The sequence below is a fragment of the Scyliorhinus canicula genome, chromosome 9 (genome assembly GCF_902713615.1).
Source record: "Scyliorhinus canicula chromosome 9, sScyCan1.1, whole genome shotgun sequence".
Lineage (NCBI taxonomy): Eukaryota > Metazoa > Chordata > Chondrichthyes > Carcharhiniformes > Scyliorhinidae > Scyliorhinus > Scyliorhinus canicula.
Genome location: NC_052154.1, coordinates 46,727,630 through 46,752,980, shown reverse-complemented (window position 1 = coordinate 46,752,980; position 25,351 = coordinate 46,727,630). Strand labels below are relative to the sequence as shown.

The window sequence follows — 25,351 nt, the reverse complement described above, 5'->3', positions numbered from 1 at the left end:
GTGACTGGTCGTTTAGTACTCCTTTACAAAAACATAAAGCTGACGTAATGGTTACAGAGAGGAGGCGAGTAGCCCTTTCCATTTACCGGCATGCAGCCCGAGTACCGGAGCTGCTGCCCCAGTGTCTGGGGAGGGGAGGAGGCTTTGTGGTCTTTCAGGGGGGTCGGGTTGTTTGGGAGGGCTGGTGGGGTCCAGGTCGGGAGTCGCCCGTGACCCTGGCCTTGGGAAGGGTGGGGGAGGTAATGGTGGTGAGGGGCTTTACTTATGAGACCTTCAAACCATCTATAAATATTGTGGAGACCCATAACAGTGGTAACGACAGGTGCAGCCTGTCTGTACCACCAAATTCCAGGAGAGAGCCCTGCTGCGACTTCTCTCATAAGTCAATTTCACCCCGTTGTCTGTGACCAGCATCTAGATTCGCAGCTGAAGGCTATTTCAAATGAGGGATTAGTATTTTAAATTGAAAGCATTCCATGCTTCTGAACTCGCAAGTGCCCCCTCAAAGAAACAGGTGCCATGTCTGAGAGGATGATTAGTGCACTGGATGTCCTACAACCTTTGATGTCTGAAGGGTGTGCCTGTGTCTAGAAGCATCAGCACCATAAAGGCAGATTCAACAATCAAACACTAAAGAGTATGGCTTCACCACCGACCACAATCCCTTCGCAGCTAAAATGTAAATGTCTGGATGAGAAGAGGGCAGCTAAGCACAATCTCCCTAATGTTGCTGGCAGAGGTCTGAGGTCGAGGGGTTCTTGATTTGGTGAGCTTGCCGAGTGATGTTTTCCAGCACAACTGGGTTGCTGGATGGCACTCTTGAGAGAAGGCGGGACAGCCATGGAAGGCCTGGTGGATTTGTAGGTCCCAGGATGGAAACCCAATCTGATTGTCGGTCTGACTCCTTCACCAATTACTCCAAGAAACAAATATGTTTTCTGGTGTGGGTCCCGCTGAGGCTCTCTTCACTGTGCTTGTAGCAGCCGAGGTGTGCGAATGCCAAAGACGGCAGCAATGCCAACGCAGGCTGGAGATGGCACCACATGTGAAGGGGGCTGCCTGAAGACCCTGCCACCCATCAGGCTGAGGAGGGGGCCAGAAGAGGACAACATTGATGGGTCAAGGTATCCAGACGTCATTGGTACTTCCTCGGGCTGACGGGCAGAATATGCCACAGAAGACTCTGTCTCAACAGGGAGATAGTGCAGCACCCTTGTCACATCCTCGTGGATGTCATGCTCCAGGTTTTCCACTGCAGTTGCCACCTTAAATGTGTAGGCCTGGGTGGTATACACCATCTCCTGCGACTGAAGGCATTAGGACTCCTCCATCAGGCCTTGGTGTCAGTGGAATGTTGCTGACACCCCCTCCTGAATGTCACAGCTGTCTCCTATCATTTTGCTGGATCTCTGGGAGAATCTTGTCCAGAGGCTTGACATCTGGCTGGGACCCAGCTGAGATCTGGGTTCCAGAGGACCTCCAACTCCTTTCTCCCTTGGATTTTCCTGCGACCACCTAATGTGAATCAGCAGCTGTGTCATAGTTTTAGGATAAGGGGTAGCAGAACTAAAACACATGAAGAGAAATTATTTCTCTGAGTCGTGAATCTGTGAAATACATGTGCAGTGGTTGCGGGACTTTGAGTAAATTTAAGGAGGAGATAGTCAGATGTTTAATTAATAATGGGTTGAAAGGTTATGGAGAGCTGGCAGAAAAGTGGAAGTTTGGCTGAGAAAAAAACGGCCATGATCGTACTGAATGGTGGAGCGGGCTAGAGGGTCTGAATTGTCTATTCCTGCTCCTTATCCTTATGTGTAATGTTCACCAGATAGTGCCCCGGAAGCCTGTCCACTAATGTTGCCCCCAGAAGTGTGTGTCTCTGAGCTGGTGGAAGATGCAGATGAAAACTGTGACATACCTCCGGATGGCCTCGCCCCATCAGATGATGATTTTGAAAGACAGTGACCATGTGGTCAGTGAGTCGAAAGATAATTTTGGGGGACATCAACAACTCACTTGAAGCAGGCCATCTAGCTGATTGGCGGAGGCCAATCTTGTTGTCGGTCATTGCTCGCTCCTTGGACAACCCTGCGATCTCCAGGGCTCATTCCTCCTCGGTGGCAAGGACCCAGACATCTGGCATCTTGCTGCCTGTCTTCGCCCTTTCCCTCTTATTGTGGGCTAACTTCTCCCACAGGGACATATAGAGAAGACCTTATGAGCCGCACATTTGATGGGTCAGGGGATTATATGGCAGGTGTCATATGTGCGCACCACAACTGGTTATGAAGGAGTTGTGCTCATGGGTGCCTGGGGCTCTGAGGAACCAGCTTGTAGATTGGATGTTGGGAGGGTGCGAGGTGTCAGCCACTGCATGGGGAGGGGTGGGGTGGCACTTGAGGGACTGAGACAGGCAAGGGCTAATTAGGGAAAGTCAGCATGGCTTTGTAAGGGGAAAGTCATGTCTCACAAATTTGATTGAGTTTTTTGAAGTGGTAACCAAGAAGGTAGATGAGGGCAGTGCAGTCGACATGAACTTCAGCAAGACTTTTGACAAGGTACCGCATGGTAGGTTGTTGCAAAAGGTTAAATCTCCTGGAATCCAGGGTGAGGTGGCCAATTGGATGCAAAATTGGTTTGGTGACCGAAGCTGGAGGGTGGTTTTTTTAAACTGGAGGCCTGTGACCAGCGGTGTGCCTCGGGGATCGGTGCTGTTATTTGTTATATATATTAATAATTTGGATGAGAATGTAGGAGGCATGGTTAGTAAGTTTTCAGATGACACCAAGATTGGTGGCATAGTGTAGCCACCTAAGATGGCCACAAACGGACACAAAATGGAAGACTGCAAAGCGTGCAGGGTAAACGGACATGTTAAAGAGCAAACAGCTTGCAGAAGCAATTATGCATTGAAACAATTGCAGAAACCAGTTTCCTGGCAGCTGCAGAGATCAGGCAGCGCTGTAAATGGGAAAGCCGTTAACATAGTAATGGGGTGATACCGGACAGTCCCAGGTACAATGGATACAATTAAGTATCAATTGATACTTTTAATAGCAGCCCAAACACGATGGAGCCAGAGAATCCCAGGACAATGAGTCCTAAGAACCGCCCCAGCCATCAAGGAATGGCCCTAGGATTGGGGGGTTCAAACCATATTGATTGGGAAGAGGCCCAATCGATCCCCAGCAGGTGAGGAAGCCCGCCCCAAGGGGCGCGGACCTCTGGGACCTATAAAAGAGAGGTCCCACGCATGGTTCAGTCTTCTGATTCTTTCTCCTGATTCCGGCTTCTGAATCCAGCCTTGAGACCCCTGTCTTCTCCATCAGCCGATTGAACTGAAGCCGCCAATAAGTAAGTGCCTAATGACGATCGCTACCTGACCCCGGCATTACTTATTGTGGCGCTAACAATTATACTCAAAGCCGAGAGACTAGTACAATAGAGGCTTTATTGCTGTACGATGTTGTCCCTCCATCTGCAACAGTAGACTAAGGGTCTGAGCAGCTCTTATACATAAGCTCCCTGTGGGCGGAGCTAGCCGGCAGGGGCTGACCGGAGCAACCTGTATTACAGGTACAGGCATACATCCCCCTACTGCAGTACACATAACTACAGTGGTTATCTCACCACATTCACCCCCTGTAAAAAATGAGTCCGGCGGGGGTGACATGTAACTCTAATACAAAGGATGCTATTTACAAGAGGGTCCAACAAGGAAAATCAAGAGTCCATCCGGTTAGCAGGTTACAGGTTGAGCCGAATCGGTGGTCGGACGTTCCGCTGTGATCGGCGTAGCTGTGGTGGTGACGTCGGCACAGGCGGTGATGGCCCCGATGGTGCAGGTGCTGGCGGTGTTGGTGCTGGCTGCTGGCGGGATGACTCCGAGAGCAAGCCGAAATCTTCCATGTCCTCCAGGGTGGGCAGGGGGATGAGGGATGGACCTGATGGGGACGAATAGGGGGGCGCTGGGGTTGGCGCAGGAAGGGGTGTGGGCATGGGATCGGCACCTGAGGGAGCCAGGTCCCGGAGCGAGACTGTGTCCTGGCGGCCGTCGGGGAACTCCACGTAGGCATACTGAGGGTTGGCGTGGAGAAGGCGTACTTTGTCCACCAGGGGTTCCGCCTTGTGGTGCCGTACATGCCTACGGAGAAGGACTGGGCCCGGAGTCGTGAGCCAAGTCGGGAGCGACACTCCGGATGTGGACTTCCTAGGGAAGGCAAAAACGCGTTCATGGGGTGTACTGTTAATTGCGGTGCACAGTAGCGACCGAATGGAATGGAGCGCGTCAGGGAGGACCTGCTGCCAGCGAGCGGCTGGGAGGTTCCTGGACCGTAGGGCCAGCTGGACGGCCCTCCATACCGTCCCGTTCTCCCTCTCTACCTGCCCGTTTCCCCGGGGGTTGTAGCTGGTCGTCCTGCCTGCTGGAGGCGATACCCCTGCTGAGCAGGAACTGACGCAGCTCATCGCTCATGAATGAGGATCCCCTGTCACTGTGGATATAGTCGGGGAAACCGAACAGGGCGAAAATGGAATCCAGGGCCTTGATGACGGTGGCAGACGTCATATCTGGGCATGGGATGGCAAAGGGGAACCTAGAAAATTCATCGACCACACTAAGGATGTAGGTGTTGCGGTCGGTAGAGGGAAGGGGCCCTTTGAAGTCCACGCTGAGGCGTTCAAAGGGGCGGGATGCTTTCACCAGGCGCGCGCGATCTGGCCGGTAGAAGTGTGGCTTGCACTCCGCACAGATCTGGCAGTCTCTGGTGACTGTCCGTACTTCCTCGACGGAGTAGGGCAGATTGCGGGCTTTGATCAGATGGTACAAGCGGGTGACCCCCGGATGGCAAAGGCTGTCGTGCAAGGCACGGAGCTGGTTCACTTGTGCGCTGGCACATGTACCTCGGGAGAGGGCGTCTGGGGGCTCGTTGAGCTTGCCGGGGCGATACACGATCTCGTAGTTAAAGGTGGAGAGCTCGATTCTCCACCGCAAGATTTTGTCATTCTTGATCTTGCCCCGCTGCGTGTTGTTGAACATGAAGGCTACCGACCGTTGGTCAGTGAGGAGAGTGAATCTCCTGCCGGCCAGGTAATGCCTCCAGTGCCGCACCGCTTCAACGATTGCCTGGGCTTCGTTTTCGACAGAGGAATGCCGAATTTCGGAGGCGTGGAGGGTGCGTGAAAAGAATGCCACGGGTCTGCCGGCCTGATTCAGCGTGGCGGCAAGGGCGACATCTGAAGCGTCGCTCTCTACTTGGAAAGGCAGAGTCTTGTCTACGGCGTGCATCCCCGCCCTGGCTATGTCAGATCGAATGCAGGCGAAGGCCTGTTGTGCCTCGGCCGAGAGGGGAAAATGTGTGGACTGGATAAGTGGCCGGGCCTTGTCTGCGTATTGCGGGACCCACTGGGCGTAATAAGAGAAAAACCCAAGGCAGCGTTTGAGGGCCTTGGGGCAGTGGGGAATTGGGAGCTCCATGAGGGGGCGCATGAAGTCGGGATCGGGCCCCAGTAGTCCGTTTTGGACTACGTAGCCAAGGATGGCTAAGCGGTCTGTGCGGAACACGCATTTCTCCTTGTTGTACGTGAGATTAAGGAGAGATGCGGTGTGGAGGAATTTATAAAGGTTGGCATCATGGTCCTGCTGGTCATGGCCGCAGATGGTGACATTGTCGAGGTACGGGAAGGTGGCCTGCAATCCGTACCGGTCAACCATTCAGTCCATTTCTCGCTGAAAGACCGAGACCCCATTCGTGACGCCGAAGGGAACCCTCAGAAATTGGTACAGACGACCGTCCGCCTCGAAGGCAGTGTAGGGACGGTCCGATTTACAGATAGGGAGCTGGTGGTAGGCGGATTTCAGGTCAATAGTAGAGAAGACCCGGTACTGTGCAATCTGATTGACCATATCAGAAATGCGGGGGAGGGGGTACGCGTCGAGCTGCGTGTACCGGTTGATGGTCTGGCTGTAGTCCACGACCATCCTGTGCTTCTCCCCGGTCTTAACCACTACCACCTGGGCTCTCCAAGGGCTGTTGCTGGCCTCGATGATACCCTCGCGAAGCAGCCGCTGGACTTCGGACCTGATGAAGGCCTTGTCCTGGGTGCTGTACCGTCTGCTCCTGGTGGCGACGGGCTTGCAATCCACAGTCAGATTAGCAAAGAGGGAGGGGAGCTTGACCTTGAGGGTCGCGAGGCCGCAAACGGTGAGGGGAGGTAGGGGTCCACCGAATTTGAGGGTGAGGCTCTGCAGATTGCACTGGAAATCCAGGCCTAGTAAGAGTGAAGTGCAGAGGTCGGGGAGAATGTACAGACGGAAACGGTCGAATTCCACACCCTGTACAGTGAGTTTAACCAGGCAGAAACCCCGGATCGGGACAGAGTGGGAACCGGAGGCAAGGGAGATCTGCCGGTCGGCGGGATGGATCGCAAGTGAATAGCGCCTTACCGTGTCCGGGTGGACGAAGCTCTCGGTGCTCCCGGAGTCGATGAGGCAGGAGGTCACATGGCCGTTGACCAGCACCGATGTGGAAGAGGATGCCAGGTTGCGAGGACGGGACTGGTCGAGCGTAACGGAGGCGAGCAGTGGTTGGTCGGCGGTTGAGTCCGATGAGTCCGACGAGGAGCGGTAGCGACCCGTGTCCCGTGATGGCGGCCCCAGGAGACAAGATGGCGGCATCCGCAGTACCTGTGGGTAAAATGGCGGCGTCCATGGAGCGCACGTTATGGGGTCGGAACAAAATGGCGGCGCCCATGGAACGCACATGGCTGTGGTGGATGAAGATGGCGGCGCCCATGGGGCGCACGTGGCGGGGGCGGCAAAAGATGGCGGCGCCCACTGATCGCACGTGGGGTCGGGGGAAGCGGACGGCGGGGCCCATTGAGGGAGCGGCTGAGGCGTGGGGACCGGCGGCGCGATAGCGGCGACCGTCCGGGACTGATACACCGCTGCAAAGTGGCCTTTCTTGCCACAAGCTTTGCAGGTCGCTGTGCGGGCCGGGCAGCGTTGGCGAGGGTGCTTCTGTTGGCCGCAGAAGTAACAGTGGGGACCCCCAGGGGGTGCGGTGCGGCGGGCAGCGCAGGCATAGTGCGCGGGTGCGGCTGCTGGGGGGGCCGTTTGCGGGGTCCACGAGGGGTAGGACGGAGGGGCCTGGGGAGCCGTTTGCGGGGTCCACGAGGGGTAGGATGGGTGGGCCGAGTGGCTAGCGGAGTAAGTTTGCGCACTACGGGAGGCGGCCGTCATGGAGAGCGCCAGGGCCTTTGCGGCCGCGAGGTCGGGGGCGACCCCTTCCAGCAGTCGTTGCCGGATGGGGTCCGATGCAATGCCTGTAACGAAGGCATCGCGCATGAGTAAATCAGAATGTTCCGTGGCTGTGATGGCCCGGCAGTCGCAGTCTCGTACCAGAGGTATAAGGGCCCTCCAGAAGTCCTCGATCGACTCACCCGGCTGCTGGGCGCGAGTAGAAAGTTGATGCCTCGCAAACAGGGTGTTCGCCGATGGTGCATAGTTCTCCTTGAGCAGTTCCATAGCTGCGGTGTAGTCGGTCGCATCTCGAATGAGCGGAAAGACGCTGGAGCTAAGTCTGGAGTACAGGAGTTGCTTTTTCTGAGCCTCTGTCGGGGGAGGGTCTGCTGAAGAGATGTAGGCCTTGAAGACTGCGAGCCAGTGATCAAAGTCTTTTCTGGCGTGAGGCGAATGCGGATCCAGCTGCAGACGGTCAGGCTTGACTCTGATGTCCATGGTGACTGGGAAATCGTACAGCAATAAATTGTGGCGCTAACAATTATACTCAAAGCCGAGAGACTAGTACAATAGAGGCTTTATTGCTGTACGATGTTGTCCCTCCATCTGCAACAGTAGACTAAGGGTCTGAGCAGCTCTCATACATTTATACATAAGCTCCCTGTGGGCGGAGCTAGCCGGCAGGGGCTGACCGGAGGAACCTGTATTACAGGTACAGGCATACATCCCCCTACTGCAGTACACATAACTACAGTGGTTATCTCACCACACTTATACCCTTGCCGACCGTTAGTGACCCGAAGCCTGCAGCCCAGAACGGAACAAAGGCCTTGTTCCCTGACCTCGCAGTTCCTTCTTAGATAAGTATTAGTCATTAAGTGGTAGAAGTAAGTTAGACTTTAGCGTGTGCATGAGTGTTATTATAATTGTGTTATAATAAACTCTAATTGTTTTGGACTTACTAATTGGTGTACAACTTTATTGCCTTGAACTTCACCTTGAACTTGTGACGGTGTCTATACGGCACCTGGCGACTCCAGAGCATAGAATTTGAAACAGAGCCAAAGGGAGTGTTAAGCACACTCACCCAAAACGAGCAACAATAGTGGATAGAGAAGAAGGTTCTATAAAATGCAACAGGATGAATGGCAGATGGAATTTAATTTGGATAAATGTGAAGTGATGCATTTTCATAGATCAAATCAGGGCAGAACCTACGCAGTTAATGGTAGGGAGTTGGGGAGAGTTGCAGAACAAAGACATCTTGGGTACAGCTCCTTGAGGATGGAGTCGCAGGTGGACAGGGTGATGAAGAAGGCATTCAGCATGCTTGGTTTTATTGATAAGAATATTGAATACAGGAGTTAGGAGGTCTTGTTGAAGGTGTACAAGACATTAGTAAGACCACACATTGAATACTGTATTCGGTTCTGGTCACCCTATTATAGGAAGGATATTGTTAAACCAGGAGTGTGCAGAAGAGATTTACGAGGATTCTGCCAGGACTTGATGGTCTGAGTTATAAGGAGAAGGTGGATAGGCTGGGATTTTTTTCCCTGGAGGGTAGAAGACCTAGGGGTAAACTTATTGAGGTCTATAAAATAATGAGGAGCATAGATAAGGTAGATAGTTAACATCTTTTCCCAAACGTAGTGGAGTCTGGAACTAGAGGGCACAGGTTTAAGGTGAGAGGGGAGAGATACAAAAGAGACCAAGGGGGAAATTTGTTCATACAAGAGGGTGGTGAGCATCTGGAATAAGTTGCCAGAGGCAGTGGTAGAGGCAGGTACAATATCAGTTTGAAACACCTATTTTTATCTTCCAGCAGGTATGTTCATATACACGGATAACGTTCTTGACTGCACATAGTTAACCTTTGCTGCGTTTGCAGGGTAAATCTTAAGGACCATCCTATGATTTTCTGATTCATTGCTTTGAATCTGAACTAAATCAGCTGGAATGGGACAGTGCAAGCCACTGATTTATCAATTTGTTTTGTTTCATTTCATGAACAACATATTGTACCAAAAGTACTACTGAAACCAGCTCACTTGTCTTTATAGTTAATTAATACGAACTGCCATAACCTTATTCTTCCCTGTATTTTTGTAGATGTAAATGTTGACCCAATGGCAGCAGTATGATCTGTCAGGAAAGCAGAGGTCGTTTTAATAGATCTATATTTGTGTTGTTAAATCTCAATTTAAATGGGTTTAATTTCATTTTTGGTAGGTGCGGCTACAACTCTAGTTCGATTCATATTAAAGAATCGTTTGGTGTTTGGCGTTTTGGTTTCAGTTCAAACTTTTTATTGTGCTGAAAGAGTTTACTACGTATAAAGTAGACGATCTTGGGGAAATAATAAATGTTGCTTCGCAACTGGTGGCCACTTTTGGAAAATACCTCCAGAGTTGTTTTAACTGAAATCCAGAATAGAAGGAGCTGCACAGGGGAAGCTTTGCTAGAAGAAAACCAATACAATGAAGTAAGGGACAAAGAAGACAAGTACCAGAAACCTAAAGAACAGCTAGTTAAAGTAACTAGAGAATGAAGAGACATTTCCTGGCAGTATGAAGTTAAAGGAACGGAGGAAACTGCAACTCGAACAGGGTACTGTTTACTGAAGTCACAAACAGAGCTGAAAAGGAATTGGCTAGTGAGAAGTAAGGAAAATATCTAATAATAATAACCTTTATTATTGTCACAAGTAGGCTTACATTAACACTGCAACGAAGTTACTGTGAAAATCCCCTAGATATCTGAATTTATTCCAAGGTTTGTGATATCTTAGAGTCTTTGAAACAATAGGTGAAATACGTGTGGAGCAAACGGAGTTTGTGTAAAAGTATTCAAGGCGAAGGAATCATTCTGAAAGGAGAGTTGGAAAATCTGGAGGTATATTTTTGATTAAAAAAGCTGATGGAAAGCATTGTTTAAAAGAAGATTTTAAAGCATGTCTTTTTGAGAGTAGAATGTAGAAACACTTATGTGATGATCACCTGGCGGGAATTTGAGGAAAATCTAAGAAGACTGATTGAGTGGCATCTGACACTTGGTTTCAGAATGGAACATTATCAGAGCACAGTCAGCTTATAGATTTGCAGGGATTATGTGTTTATTGAGAATATTATAGCCTAAGGTATATTGTGTGACCTGTGTTATCCTTGAAATTTGTGTATGTGGGTAAAATAAATCTGGATGAAAGAATATTGTATTCAAGTCAAACTTTTCACATATAATTTTTTTTGTTATTAAGAACTAATTGCCACTCCTGTGACTCTGTTTCTCCATGTTTACTTAAAAGACAATAAAACGTTCCAGTCTTCTGAGCTAGAATTCCATTCTGTGACCTTCCCTTCCAATAGCAAAATCAATTTGGATCATAACAGAACTAGGAGTCTAAAGACTTGGAGTCTAAAGGCCCATTCTAGGAAATAACATAATTAAGTTGACACTTCAGTGAAGTAGTGAGGGACTACTGCATAACCAGAAAGCCCATCTTTCAAATGAGACATTAAGTCACCAGGAGCTGCCTGTCCCCTGGGTAGACAAAATATTTTATGGTACTATTTAAGGAGGAGGGATGTCCTGTGTCCTGGCCAACATTTGTCCCTCAAACAACAGATTTGATAAAAACAAATTAGCTGCTCATAATCTTATTGCTATTTATAGGAGCTTGTTTGACATGAATTGACAATCAGGTCTACCAACAAAACGAGAGTGACCAAATGTCAAAAATAATTAGTTAGCTGTGAAACATTTTGGACATACCATGGTTCTGAAAGGTGCTATATAAATGCAAGTTTGTACTGCTATGTGTGACAATATGTGTTTGATATTATTTCAATTAGCTGCATAAATGAAAGTTGTATGTAATTCAAAGACACCCATACATGCACATGTAAAATCCAAGATCTAACTTGTGTTTATGCATAATTCATGTTTAAGCAGTTTGTAAATGACCTGAGTTGTTGTTTATGTATTTGTGTGTTAAACTTTGTTTCAGACTTATTTCTTACCACCAAAAAGCCTGATGGAATTCACTTTGAGATATGGGAGAACAAGGTATTCCATAATTGTTTTTGACTTTCTTAATAATGAGTAATGGGAAAATGTGACACAAATGGGTTAAGGTGATGTTGAGACTGAACGTTCAACACTTCAAATAGAAAGGTGGAGAGAGTTTTTCTTTGTTTCTAACTGTGCTATATCTTCTATGGGATGTCTGCTGATTCTGGAACCCTTAAGTGGAGAATTATTCCTTCCCGCAGCAATAAAATTCCTCACCTTAATGAGCAGAGCAAATATATATTTCTTAAATCCATGCAACAATATATTCTTTTATGAGATTATCCAACTGCCATGATTTGCAACAGGGGTGAATATCTTCAGAGTTTAGTCCCCCTTCTATTTGAATGATTATGGCACAATTTCAATCGCATTGTGAACATTTATTCATCTTCATGTTCAGTATTCTTTGTGAAATTCTTTATTTCTTAAGGAGTGATACTTAAACCCCAATAAATTTCTTTTCAAATCCAAACTGATTTTAAAAAGTGTTATCATTTAGATAACCATTTTGTTGAAATGTTTTCAGCAAACACGACAAAAATGATATCAATGAAAATGAAATGCAAGCAAATTTCTTGATGAGGAATAGCAGGAAATGTGGATATTAACTTGTGCCATCACCCCCTATAATAAGTGCAATTACAATTATATTTTGAAACCACACTAAAGGTTACTAATATTGAACCATTACAATGTCTTGCCAATTCACGCAATGTATCACTTGGTATTTCAAAAGATCCTGATACCTTAATTGATTTCCTATTAGATTCATTGTAATCTAATTGATTTGTTCTAATATCATTCATCATGATAGACTATGTAGTATTCGGCCAAGGTTATTCTGATCATGCTGCCAAGTCTAGGTCAACTGCAGAGAATTTTATGCATGCCAGATTGCATGGAACAGATTATATTAAATATTGCAGTAAATTTTAGTTCATTGCTATTTAGGTCCATTGTCCTCTGTCAGGTCATTTTGCAGGTGGTGTTATGTATTAGCAGAATAGTGTTGCCAATTGGATACATAACATCTGTCAGGTTATATAAAAATGGCAGCAAAGAATAATGAGAGGATAAATAGACTAAATAGTAAAGCTTTAAGCTAAGCAAAGGAACTAAGAATTAAAAGTCACAAATCTTTAAAAGTGAGAACAAATTGATAAAATTATTAAACCATTTGAGGTCCTTGGTTTCATAAGCAGAGGTACAAAATACAAAGCAAAGAGCTAATACTAAACAGACAAATCATTAGTTACAATATTTGGACATCTTGCTATATAAAGAATGTCAAGGTTATGCAGAGGGCCCTGAAGAGATTTTTGAGATAATACCAGAGAGCCTTCAACTTGAAGGAAAGTCCACAGCATTTAGATTTTCCATTCAAATGTAAAAGGTCATGAGATTATCTGATAGAGGTGTTAAGTTAAATGGATAAATAATTGAAAACAAAAGTAGAATTTTGAGAAAATGCATAAAATCAAAGCATTATTAATTATTTCAGAAACCCAACACTGACGTAATATGTTGTAAAAATCTATAATTTTGTAGCAGGCTTTCATAGCTCAATCTTGTAAATTATGCTCAAAGTTCTAGAGTTTGTCCACTCTATTGTTGAACTATTCTAGTATGATTCATTTGTTAGTGGAGGTTGAGCTTGCCTGGAAGCATTTTACATTATCTATGTTTGGAATGGTTTTCTTCAATTTTTGATTATACCCCAAAAATGTTTTTTTTTGTGGGCAGCACGGTAGCATAGTGGTCAGCGCAGTTGCATCACAGCTCTAGGGTCCCAGGTTCGATTCCCTGGATCACTGTCTGTGCGATGTCTGCGTGGGTTTCCTCCGGGTGCTCCGGTTTCCTCCCACAGTCCAAAGATGTGCAGGTTAGGTGGATTGGCCAGGAACAATTGCCCTTAGTGTCCAAAAAAGGTGAGGTGGGGTTACAGGGATAGGGTGGAGGCGTGGGTTTAAGTATGGTGCTCGTTCCAAGAGCTGGTGCAGACTCGATGGGCTGAATGACCTCCTTCTGCACTGTAAATTCTATGATTTTCAATACTAGGAATGCTGGAAACCTGAAACAAAAACAGAAAATGTGAGAAATGCTCAGGAGGGCAGCCAGCATCTGTTCACAGAGGAGGAGGTTTCAGGCCTGGAAAAAAAATATGCTAGGGTCTTCTCTTGTCTTTGTATTACACACCACCAGCTACCACATTCCTCTTCTGCCACCTGCAATATGGTGCCACCACCAAATACATTTTGTCCTTCCCTCGCCTTTCAGCATTTCAAAGTGACTGTTGCTCCAGTCCATTTGTTTATCACAGCCAGCACCTCCTCTGTTTTCCGTGACATCTTTCTACATAAGCACAGGAGTTGCAACACCTGCCTCTCCTCCCTTCTTATCATATGGGCCCATAAAACTTCTTCAGTTAAAACAACAATTCATTTGTACTTCTTTCAATCTCTGCTGCATTCACTTTTCATGTTGCAGTGTCTTGACTATTGGGAGAACTAACCAGATTGGGTGATCATTTTGCTGAACATCTCCATTTCAGTCCACAAGCAAGACCTTGAGTTTCCCGTACCTTGTCACCATAATTCACTGTTCCGCTCTCATGATTGTTTCGACACCCTGGGCAAGTGCACAGTCAATTTCAGCCCCCCTTATCCCAGAGTCATAAAACAAGTGAATTAACCAAAAATTACTGTTTGTTTACAATGAGAATAATGATGAAATATGTAGTAAAAACAAAGTAACCTACTATCCCCTTTAACTGTCCCATCCTCTGCCCACACACACAAGACAGACAAACACTGGGTGGGGGGCAGGGGGAAGGGGTGAAAATAATAAGGATGAAGATCAAAACAAGAGTCTGTACTTCAAACGGGTATGCTTTCCTCACAGCACGCTAGTTGATCGAAGTCCTTGGTTTGCAGCCCATAATGATCTTCTCTGTCATTTATAAGTGTATTACAGCTTTTCCTGGAGAGGCCCCTTTGCTTCATATCAAACTCTACTTTCAGGTTGTGATTTCTTTTCAGGCCTCTGCCTTTTCTGGAGAGAGATTTTGTCAGTTCACAGCAGCTTTTTCTGCACAGAGAGTTGGTCAGTTCCCCCCTGCTTGCACAACCTGTAATGGTTCTCCTGTACACATCCTTTCTGGAGAAAACAGAGAGGAGAGAGGTTTTGCCAGGAGTCAAACTGAAACCAAAACCCGACCCTTGAAGCTCTGCAACGTTCCAGTGGGATCAGATCCAGTCACCACCTGTTACTGGTCAGAGCACAGGCCTTGAGTCAATTCGTTAACCACTAGCCAAACTGAGTCATCACTGATGTCAGCCAGTCTAAAACAGCACAACCTTCTGTTTGAATTAAAGGTGCAGGCTGCTTACATGCAGCTTTGTCTTAAAGTTATGGATCCATTAAACTTCCATTGATCAAAAATGGAACAGCAAAAATAAAAGACAAAATAAGGGAATAACCAAGAACAAAGAGGAAGGACCCTTACACTCTGTCCTCCGCCTCCTACACTGTTTCAATGAAGCCCAATGGAACCTCAAGGAACAGTACCTCATCTTTCCACTGGACATTCAACAACCTCAGCATTGGAATCAACATTGATTTCAGTAACTTAATATCATAACTATTGTTCCCACTTTTATCAAACAGGTGCTAATAGTGTTTCTATAGATTTCAATGGGATCAAGGGACATGGGGAGAAAGTGGGAATATAGCATCGAGATCGAGGATCTACAATGATCGTGATGCATGGTGGAGCAGGTTTGAAGGGCTGAATGGCTTACTCCTGCTCCGAGTTTATATGTTTCTAAGCCGCACTGTTGATGCCTATTCCTTCTCTGGAGGTATCTCCTGCCTCTTTTTGTCTCATTACAACCCCATTTTCCCTTGCCTCATCATCCCATTTGTTGTTTTAAGTATTCCCATCTTCCACACTATTGTGGATCTTCCTTTCTTTCACTCCTCCTCTCCTTATTCCCCTACCCCTCCGTTGAGTAAAAACTGTTAAATTTCCAACTTCCTGCAGTTCTGATGAAAATTCATCAACCTGAAACGTGAAATTTATTTTACTTTTCTGTCTGACATGTTGGGTATTTCCAGCATTTTCTATTTTCCATTTTTACCTTCATTCTATCTCTTTTTCCTCTAAAGTCCCCCGTCATCAACCTGGGCATCACCGTAAATCGGGAACTGTATTGGAACAGCCACATGGTTTCACAAGAAAGTTAATGGCTGGTGTTCTGCAGTTAGTGGGTCACCTCCTGAATGTACAGCCTCCCTCTACCTGTGAGGCACAAGCCAAGATGGGGATACTCTTCAATTGCCTGCATGGATGCAGCTCTATCTCGACTTGGCCATTATTACTGGGTCAAAATCCAGGAAATCCTTACCCAACAACATTGTTACACTGCAGTGATTCAAGTAAAAACGCGCCACCACCTTCTCCAGGATAAAAAGGGATAGGCAATAAATGTGGGCCTTGGATGTCCACATAATTAAAAATGTTCTATTACTTTTGCATTCTTCTCACAGAAAGCATTGAGGTGTAAATTCAGAATGAAAAATTTCTGAATGCTGTTTGAAAGATTGTACAAGGCTTGGCTGGTTTTGACAAGACTTAAAAATCTTAATAGGACAGTGTCTCATGATTTCCTCTGTACGAAAGTACTTGCAAGTGAAAAGTGAGCTATGTTCAAAGAAAGAACTTGCATGTTTTTAATGGCTCATCATGTATTCAGAATATGGCAAAGTTTTTTTTGACAAGTAATAAAAAATGTTTTTGAACAGTAGTTACTATTGTGATGGAGGAAAATGTGGCAGCCAATTTGTGCTCCCACAAATGACAAACAATGGTGACAAGTTAATATACTTTTATCACATGGTGTAGGTTGAAGGGAAGAAATGTTATCTAGGACACCCACGGAGCTCCCTGTTCTTCTTTGATTAGAGTTGTAGGATCTTTTCCATCAAATTCAACCAAAGTTCCATCTTCCTGTTTAATGTGTCGTTCAAAATCTGGCACCTCTCTCAAGGTAGCATTTTCTCAATACTGTGTTGAACAGTCAGCCTATTGGGACTTGTACTGACAGCCTTATGACTCATATTGAGATTGTTGTCGAGCAAACCAAACCCATCAGACTGAAGACTATGCAAAAGCTGACATTTCAGTATGTTTTAAAATCATATGTTCTGGATCAATAGGCAGAACATTAAAAAAATCTGTTCTTTTAATTTAGGAAAAATAGTTTTTTTTAATTGTAAAGCAGCACACTGATTGTACTGAGACTACTGCTACAAATATGAAAATCTGCCAGGAATTTTTCATTGTAATCATTTGTCCATAAACTTATTTCCAACAGGATGGAAATTTCTCAAAAGCCCCTGCCCCATATGACACGAAAAAGCCTCCAAACGCCAAGAAGGTTGGACAGTCGGCTTTTGCAGATTTTGGTAAGATTTGTTGATCTTTTTCCTGTGCTTTGCTCAATAATGTAGTATGTTAACATAGGCTTGCTGAATCCTAAGTGCAGAAAATGGGAGCAGATTTACTATACAGAGAAGATAATTCTTTCTCTGATTCTGTTATAACAGCAAATAATTAATATAAACATAGTTTTTTTCGAACTACTCTTGGATCCAATGCTCTGCTATACTACACAAGACATTTGCCTACTTAGTTTACTGAACAGTAAAATAAATCTTTTTATTTTGGTAGATTCATTGTTCATCCAACAATTTTAGAATTTAACACTTTGTAAATTAAATGTGTTCTCTAATGTCCCTTGATCCTTCTCATTACCTACCCAGTAATTCCAGGCTCTACTAACTATGTCTTAATGTACATTTTTTGTTCTGGTGGATGATTGTACTCTTGTCCATCATCAACTCGCTTGTATCTTCCTCAACTGGTAACCTAGAACAAGAGTTATGCTGATTATGTTGGGTCACATGCTCTGACTCTCAAACTTTAATAATTTGATTGCTGTCTGAATTAAAAGCCTTTAATGTAGATGTAATTCAATTACCCCTCAACCAACTTGGAATTAAAAAGGTATCATCTGGAAAATTAAAAATAATTTCAGGTTATTGAAAACAATTGATGAAGGAGGCAACTGTCTGAAGCTGAACCATACTCTTACAATGTTGGTATCATATTTGACCCCAAATGGGATGAGCTGAAATGCGAAAATTTAAAACATAATTTTCAGCCACCTGTGAAATTGACATTGGAGGTATAACATGTCGCAAGCACAACAGTGAAATTACCTTCACATTGTATTATATGGGAAACATGGTTGCCTGCAAAGCAATTTTATTTTAAATAGGATATACCTTGTAGTATATCTGTAAATGATGGGTACAATAAAGTGATACTTTCAAAGAAACCGATAAAAAATAATCAGGTAAGATAACCATTTCAATATTAGCTCCTATTGGAGCAATTTACATCATACATTTGCCCATTTTGCAGTAGAAAACTGGGTGGAAGAGCTCTGCATTTCTGGTGAGTCTCTCACTTACCTGATTTATGCTGTAAGTGAGACAAACAACATTTTGGGTCAGGAATCTTTAAGCTGATGAGAGCGTCTTCCTGAAATCAAATGGTCACAAAATCTTTGCAGTGCAGAAGGAGGCTATTCGGCCTGTCATGACGTCCTGGGCTGAGCGCGGTCAATTCCAGCCCCACTTGACCGGGAGTCACAACACAGGTGAACTTAGATTTTATATTAATACCTGTGACTTTGGTTGAGTTAAATTGACCACAGTCACCAGGTTTGTAAATTTAAACACGTGTGACCTTTTATTGTGTACAGTATTATAATTAAATAAACAGAAAAATGTAACTATCTAACACCCCTTTCCCAACCTCCCGTTTTCTAACTATCCCCACTCTTTATATACATACACTAACAAACAACACAGAGGGGACAGGGTGGTTGAAAGATGAAGTAAATATTTTTTTAAAATAAGAGGATAAATGATCATTGATTCAGATGGGTGCCTTCCAGTTAGTTTTTTTCCTCAAGGTTAGGCCTTCAGTTGGGTATTTTATTTTCCTCCAGCTTGTAATGATCTGCATTGCAGACTCGCGGAGACACCAGGCAACCGGCGGCAGAGAGAGGGAGAAAACACAGCTCCTCTTCCTTCAAGGGTCTAGAGGCTGCTGGCAGGTTCCGTCGAAAAAAAAAAAATACCTGTCTGTAACCAATTGCTGACTGTTGTCAGGCAGAACATTCTCCCTGGCCAACTCACTGGTTGTCAGTTTGCCAATCAAACTAAGCTTCTCCAAAACCGGTTCCTAAGATTCAGTTGATGCTGAAAAGTCTGATTTTTTTCTTCTCCAAGATGCAAAGCCTATGAACACACTGTCCTGGCAATCACCCTCCCACTTAAAGACACATTTAGATTTTTATTCCACTGACCAAAAATAATAAAACAAAAGAGAAGGAAATAAACAGTAAGAACTCTTACAGATCCATCGAGTCTGCACCAGCTCACTGAAAGAGCACTCTATAAGACCATAAGACATAGGAGTGGAAGTAAGGCCATTCGGCCCATCGAGTCCACTCCGCCATTCAATCGTGGCTGATGGGCATTTCAACTCCACCTACCAGCATTCTCCCCGTAGCCCTTAATTCCTCACGACATCAAGAATTTATCTATCTCTGCCTTGAAGCCATTTAGCGTCCCGGCCTCCACTGCACTCCGCGGCAATGAATTCCACAGGCCCACCACTCTCTGGCTGAAGAAATGTCTCCGCATTTCTGTTCTGAATTTACCCCCTCTAATTCTAAGGCTGTGCCCACGGGTCCTCATCTCCTCGCCTAACGGAAACAGTTTCTTTGCGTCCACCCTTTCTAAGCCATGTATTATCTTGTAAGTTTCTATTAGATCTCCCCTTAACCTTCTAAACTCCAATGAATACAATCCCAGGATCCTCAGCCGTTCCTCATATGTTAGACCCGCCTTTCCAGGGATCATCCGTGTGAATCTCCGCTGGACACGCTCCAGTGCCAGTATGTCCTTCCTGAGATGTGGGGCCCAAAACTGGACACAGTACTCCAAATGGGGCCTAACCAGAGCCTTATAAAGGCTCAGTAGCACATCACTGCTTTTATATTCCAACCCTCTTGAGATAAATGACAACATTGCATTCGCTTTCTTAATCACGGATTCAACCTGCATGTTTACCTTTAGGGAATCCTCGACTAGCACTCCCAGATCCATTTGTACTTTGGCATTATGAATTTTCTCACCGTTTAGAAAGTAGTCTATGCTTGGATTCTTTTTTCCAAAGTGCAAGACCTCACATTTTCTCACGTTGAATTGCATCAGCCATTTCCTGCACCACTCTCCCAAACTGTCTAGATCCTTCTGCAGCCTCCCCACTTCCTCAGCACTACCTGCCTGACCACCTAACTTCGTATCATCGGCAAACTTCGCTAGAATGCCCCCAGTCCCTTCATCCAGATCATTAATATATATGGTGAACAGCTGCGGCCCCAACACTGAACCCTGTGGGACACCGCTGGTCACCGGCTGCCATTCCGAAAAAGAACCTTTTATCCCAACTCTCTGCCTTCTGTCAGACAGCCAATCCTCAACCTATGCCAGTAGCTCACCTCGAACACCATGGGCCCTCACCTTACTCAGCAGCCTCCTGTGTGGCACCTTATCAAAGGCCTATGTAGTCCCTCTCCTCTGCCTTAACCCCATAACTTTGCACGTTCTTTTCAGATCGTAATCCTTTGAATACCTTCATTGAACCTACCTCCACCACCCTCTCAGGAAGTTCACTCCAGCCTCCAAATAGGCTATGGGTGAAAAATAGTTTCTTCCCATACTTTTACTCCTTTTGCCAATTATTTTGAATCTGTGCTCTCTAGTTCTTGATGCTGTCTTGAGTGTGTATTATCCGCTGAAGCAGCACACAATGACCAGGCAGGTCGAGAACAAAGATGATATTTATTTACGATATTACAATCTCTACTTCCCGAAGTGTCTCCCTCATACTAGAGGTCTGATCTCCCAGTTAAGGAGGAAACCCTACCCTCTCGTTACCGGGGGAGCTCATATTCAGAGGAGGTCATCTGGAATCTAATTGTCCAGATCTTATGATCTCCTTTAGGGTTCTAACATTTCCCACCGCCCCCCTCAAAGTTCAGAAATACGTCCATGTCTGCAGTCAGGTCTAACGGTGCTTCAGGTGTGCTGGCCCAGGAACGGCCATTGAGGGCCGAACGTCTGGCATCTGGTGGAATGTACCGAACTGGGGAGCGGTGTTTCCACATGGAGCATCTTGTGGAGTTGTAGGTGCTACGGTGGCTGGGATTGTTGACACCGTTGGCTTTGTTGGTGGCAACATGCCCATTCGACCTCGGAGTTAGAGTGTAGTGAAATGAAATGAAAATCGCTTATTGTCACAGATTTAGGCTTCAGTGAAGTTACTGTGAAAAGCCCCTAGCTGTTCGGGAAGGCTGGTACGGGAATTGAACCGTGCTGCTAACCTGCTTGGTCTGCTTTAGAAGCCAGCGATTTAGCCCAGTGTGCTAGGTCTTCATCCGGCATTTCGGCGTCCTCTACATTCAAAAAGCGCCTGAGACCAACAGCGGCGACTGGGGCATAGGCGTCAGTTTGAGCTGGGGCGGTTTTGGTCCGAAACCTCCAGAATCGGATCCGGTGTCTCTTGGATGCGCCCTCGGAGGTGATCCACATGCCAGTTCGATTCACATTCTTGTGCCTGTACTCAATATGAGGCTGGTCATGTGTGAGCAGCGTGAAACCTGGTGTCCACGTGGCTTCTTTTCCAAAATTTCGGACGTACATCAGGTCTTTTACCGCAACAGTGCGTAAGGGCGAAAGTAGTCCGGTGTCAGCCTCGGCTTGATCCTAGCCCTGGCGGATTTTCCCACCAATGGCCAGGAGGACTAAACTCAAATGTGTCCGCAGGCCTAATCATCAATTCGGTCTGAGCGACCCCAACGTGTGGTGTCATCCTGTAACAAAAAAAGAACTGCGCCAGTCGCGACGCCCAAGGTCCGAGGTCTGCTTCTACATTCTGTTCTTAAAAGTCTGGATGGCGTGTTCTGCCAATCCATTGAATGCTGGGTGGTACGGGGCAGTATGTACATATTGTATCCCATTGGCAGCCATGAACGCCCAAACTCCGCACTTTTAAATGCTATTCTGTTATCCAAGACAAGCTGAACGATTGCCGTGGTCTATCTATAGTGGCTCGAGCTGTCATGCTTTGCATTTTTTAGACCTCATTCCACTTGGAGTGGGCGTCTACGATGACGAGGAACATAGCTCCCTAGAGTAGTCCTGCATATCGATTTTGTAGACCTCGTTCCACTTGGAGTAGAATTCTACGATGATGAGGAACATCTATCCCTAGAATAGTCCTGCAACATCGATATGGAGACGGGACCATGTGGGCCCGGCCAATCCCATCCTCGTCGCCAGTGTAGAATCTGCTAAAGCAGCACACGTCGACCAGGCAGGTATAAAACAAAGATTATATTAATTTACGATATTGCACTCTCCACTCCCCAAAGGGTATCCCTTCCCAACCTGCTCCCAGGTCAGAGTTTTTATACTAGAGGTCTGATTTCCCAGTTGAGGGGGAAGCCCCATCCCCTCATAACCAGGGGAACTCCTATTCAGAGGAGGTCAACTGGAATCGAATTGTCCTGATCTATATCCTTTTGAAGTTCAGTACTATCCTCATCATAGTTGACAACGTTTCTAGTCTTTGTATCATTTGCACATTTTGAAATCATGCCCTGAACACCACAGTCTGGGTCATTAATATATATCAGGAAGAACAACGGTCCCAACACTGACTCCTGGGGAACTCCACCGCAAATCTTCCTCCAATCTGAAAAATATTGTTTGTCACTCCTCTCAGTTTCATATGTTTTTGTTCCATGGGCTAGAATTTTGCACGCAAGCCTATTATGTGGCATTGCATTAAAAGCATTTTGAACATCCATATATACCACATCAATGGCATTACCCTTATCAATCATCTCGGATACCTCTTCAGAAAACTCCAGCAAGTTAGTTAAACATGATTTTCCCTTAATGACTCCCTGCTGGCCTTTCTTAATTATTCTGTACTATGATGTCTAATACCTATATCCAAATGAGAATCCTTGAACCTGTTTCAAGGGCCTACAATATGCTCATTAGTGGATTCACTCATTTTCTAATATCCGGCTATATTGGGAACAGTCGGGAGAGATGCTACACCAACACCTTGGGTGCAATTGGAAAGTGCCTGGTTAGTCAATTAAAACTGCTGGTGGATTTTTTGCTCCCATTTCAGCTGCGTGGCTGATGTAATCAACTACAAAATTTACACCCTACGCTGCAGAAGAAGGCCGTTTGCCCCACCAAGCCTCCACCGACTGTCTGCCCTATCTGACTCCCCCACCCTATGCCCACAACACCATAACCCTACCTGACGTGCACATTCCTGGACACTAAGGGGCAATTTTATCATGGCCAATCCACCTAACCTGCACTATATAGTTTTGGACTATGAGAGGAAAACGGAACACCCGGAAGAAACCCTGCAGACACGAGGGGAAAGTGCAAACTCTACACAGTCACCCAAGACCAAAATTGAATCCAGGCCATTGGCGCTGGGAGGCAGCAGTGGATCTGGAAGAGAATTTCTATACAAATGTTTTCTCTTAACATGGATTGGTCTGCCATTCCAACTGGACAAGGAAGAGCACAAAGAGTTGGCAAAAAGAGGTTGATGTAGGGAAGGCTGTGGGGAGTCTTACTCCACATTATTATAAAGCACAAGAACATCGTACTTCAAATTATGTGAGGAACATTGTGTTTGGTGGCTCTGCTCCTCTGCGGAGATGATTATATCACATATTGCAGAGGCAGATGGACCTTTCATCTCCTCACAAGCTTCATTGCAAAGGACTCTGAAGGTGACTGTGTTCCTCAATTTTTAAGCCTCGCAATTCGAAGATAAGGGGATTGTCCTACAATGAGACTTTGAGCAAATTGAACCTATATTCTTGAGAATTTATATGAATTAAAACATAAAATATTAAAGGATTAAAGGAGATGATGAGTGTTTCCCCTGGTTGGGAAATCTAGAACACTGGTCACAGTCTCAGATTAAAGGGTTGGCCATTTGGAACTGAGATGAGAAATGTATTCATATAAAAAGCTTGTAAGTCCTTGGAATTCTGTATCCCCGAGAGCTGTAGGTGCTCCGTCATGGAGTGTATTCAAGACTGAGAACGATATGATTTTGGATACTAAGGAAATCGAGAGATATGGTAAAATGCAGAGAGGTATAGCTGAGAGAAAATCATGGCAGAGTTCTTCAATGGTGAAGTACACTTGAAGGTCTGAATCCTCTTTCCTCTCGTTCTTGTGTCTATCAACAGATGGCATAAATAATGTTCATCTATTTGTAGTGTACACCTGCATGATGGAGATTATGGATGTGCTGTTCACTGAAGCAAATAGTTCATCTCCTCCCCCCACCCCCCCCCCCCCCCAGGAGCCAAAGAGGAAGTTCTGGACTTCACTAGGATTGCAGACTGCTGCCTAAAAAAGGCTTGTGTGCGCCACATCAAAATCTCTGAGTACATATGTACACTTAAGTGTTTTCACTTATTGACAATGCAGTTGGAGTGCATATAATAGATCATCTAGTTCTCTGACCAGTTTCTTGACAGTTGCTTTCATCCTTTACCAGTCATTAATCCCATCCATCTTCCAGACAGATCATTCAGTGACATGTTAGTTTATTGGCGATACGGCTAGCTGTTGTAGGGTGTTGGATACCATTTGGTAGATCTTAATGAAGCCTTTGTAATTTTAAATAGGTTAGCTGTATGTATTTATTAAGTACAAGAGCTGTGTACATATATACAGTAAAGGATTCAAGCCAGGGGCTGTCTCCATGCTTGCTAGTACACAGTTCTATCCAACACTAGATTGACCCCTAGGTGTGAGTCATGTGATCTCTTCACTGTGTGGACTGGATTAAATTGGATTGGATTTGTTTATTGTCGCGTGTACCGAGGTACAGTGAAAGGTATTTTTCTGAGAGGAGCTCAAACAGATCATTAAGTACATGAAAAAAAAAGAAAATACATAATAGGGCAACACAAGGTACACAATGTAAATACATAGACACTGGCATCGGATGAAGCATACAAGGGAGTAGATAATCAGGTCAGTCCGTAAGAGGGTCCTTTAGGAGTCTGGTAACAGCGGGGAAGAAGCAGTTTTTAAATCTGTTCGTGCGTGTTCTTAGACTTTTGTATCTCCTGCCCGATGGAAGAAGTTGGAAGAGTGAGTCAGCCGGGTGGGAGGGGTCTTCGATTATGTTGCCTGCTTTCCCCAGGCAGCGGGAGGTGTAGATGGAGTCAATGGATGGGAGGCAGGTTTGTGTGATGAACTGGGCTGTGTTCACGACTCTCTGAAGTTCATGACTCTTTGAAGTTTCTTGCGGTCTTGGGCCAAGCAGTTGCCATACCGACTGTGATGCAGCCAGGTAGGATGCTTTCTATGGTGCATATTAAAAGATGGTAAGAGTTAATGTGGACATGCCGAATTTCCTTAGTTTCCTGAGGAGGGATAGGCGCTGTTGTGCTTTCTTAGTGGTAGCGTCGATGTGGATGGCCCAGGCAGATTTTTGGAGATGTGCATCCCTATGAATTTGAAGCTGTTAACCATCTCCACCTGGGCCTCATTGATGCTGACAGGGGTGTGTACAGTACTTTGCTTCCTGAAGTCAATGACCAGCTCTTTAGTTTTGCTGGCATTGAGGAATAGATTGTTGTCGTTGCAGTACTCCACTAGGTTCTTTATCTCCCTCCTGTATTCTGACTCGTCGTTATTCGAGATCCAGCCCACTGTGGTCGTGTCGTCAGCAAACTTGTAGATGGCGTTGGAACCAAATGTTGCTACGCAATTGTGTGTGTACAGGGATTATAGTAAGGGGCTAAGTATGCAGCCTTGCAGGGCCCCGGTATT

General features: G+C 45.5%; 1 protein-coding gene across 1 annotated transcript in view; it reads left to right on the top strand.

Annotated features, from left to right (window-relative positions):
* itfg1 (integrin alpha FG-GAP repeat containing 1) overlaps positions 1 to 25,351 on the top strand; it is a 357,461-nt gene that overhangs the window by 120,689 nt on the left and 211,421 nt on the right. Inside the window, exons 7-8 of the mRNA XM_038806657.1 lie at positions 11,247 to 11,305; positions 16,687 to 16,777. Coding sequence (XP_038662585.1) covers positions 11,247 to 11,305; positions 16,687 to 16,777 — 150 coding nt within the window. The remainder of the gene's footprint in view (positions 1 to 11,246; positions 11,306 to 16,686; positions 16,778 to 25,351) is intronic.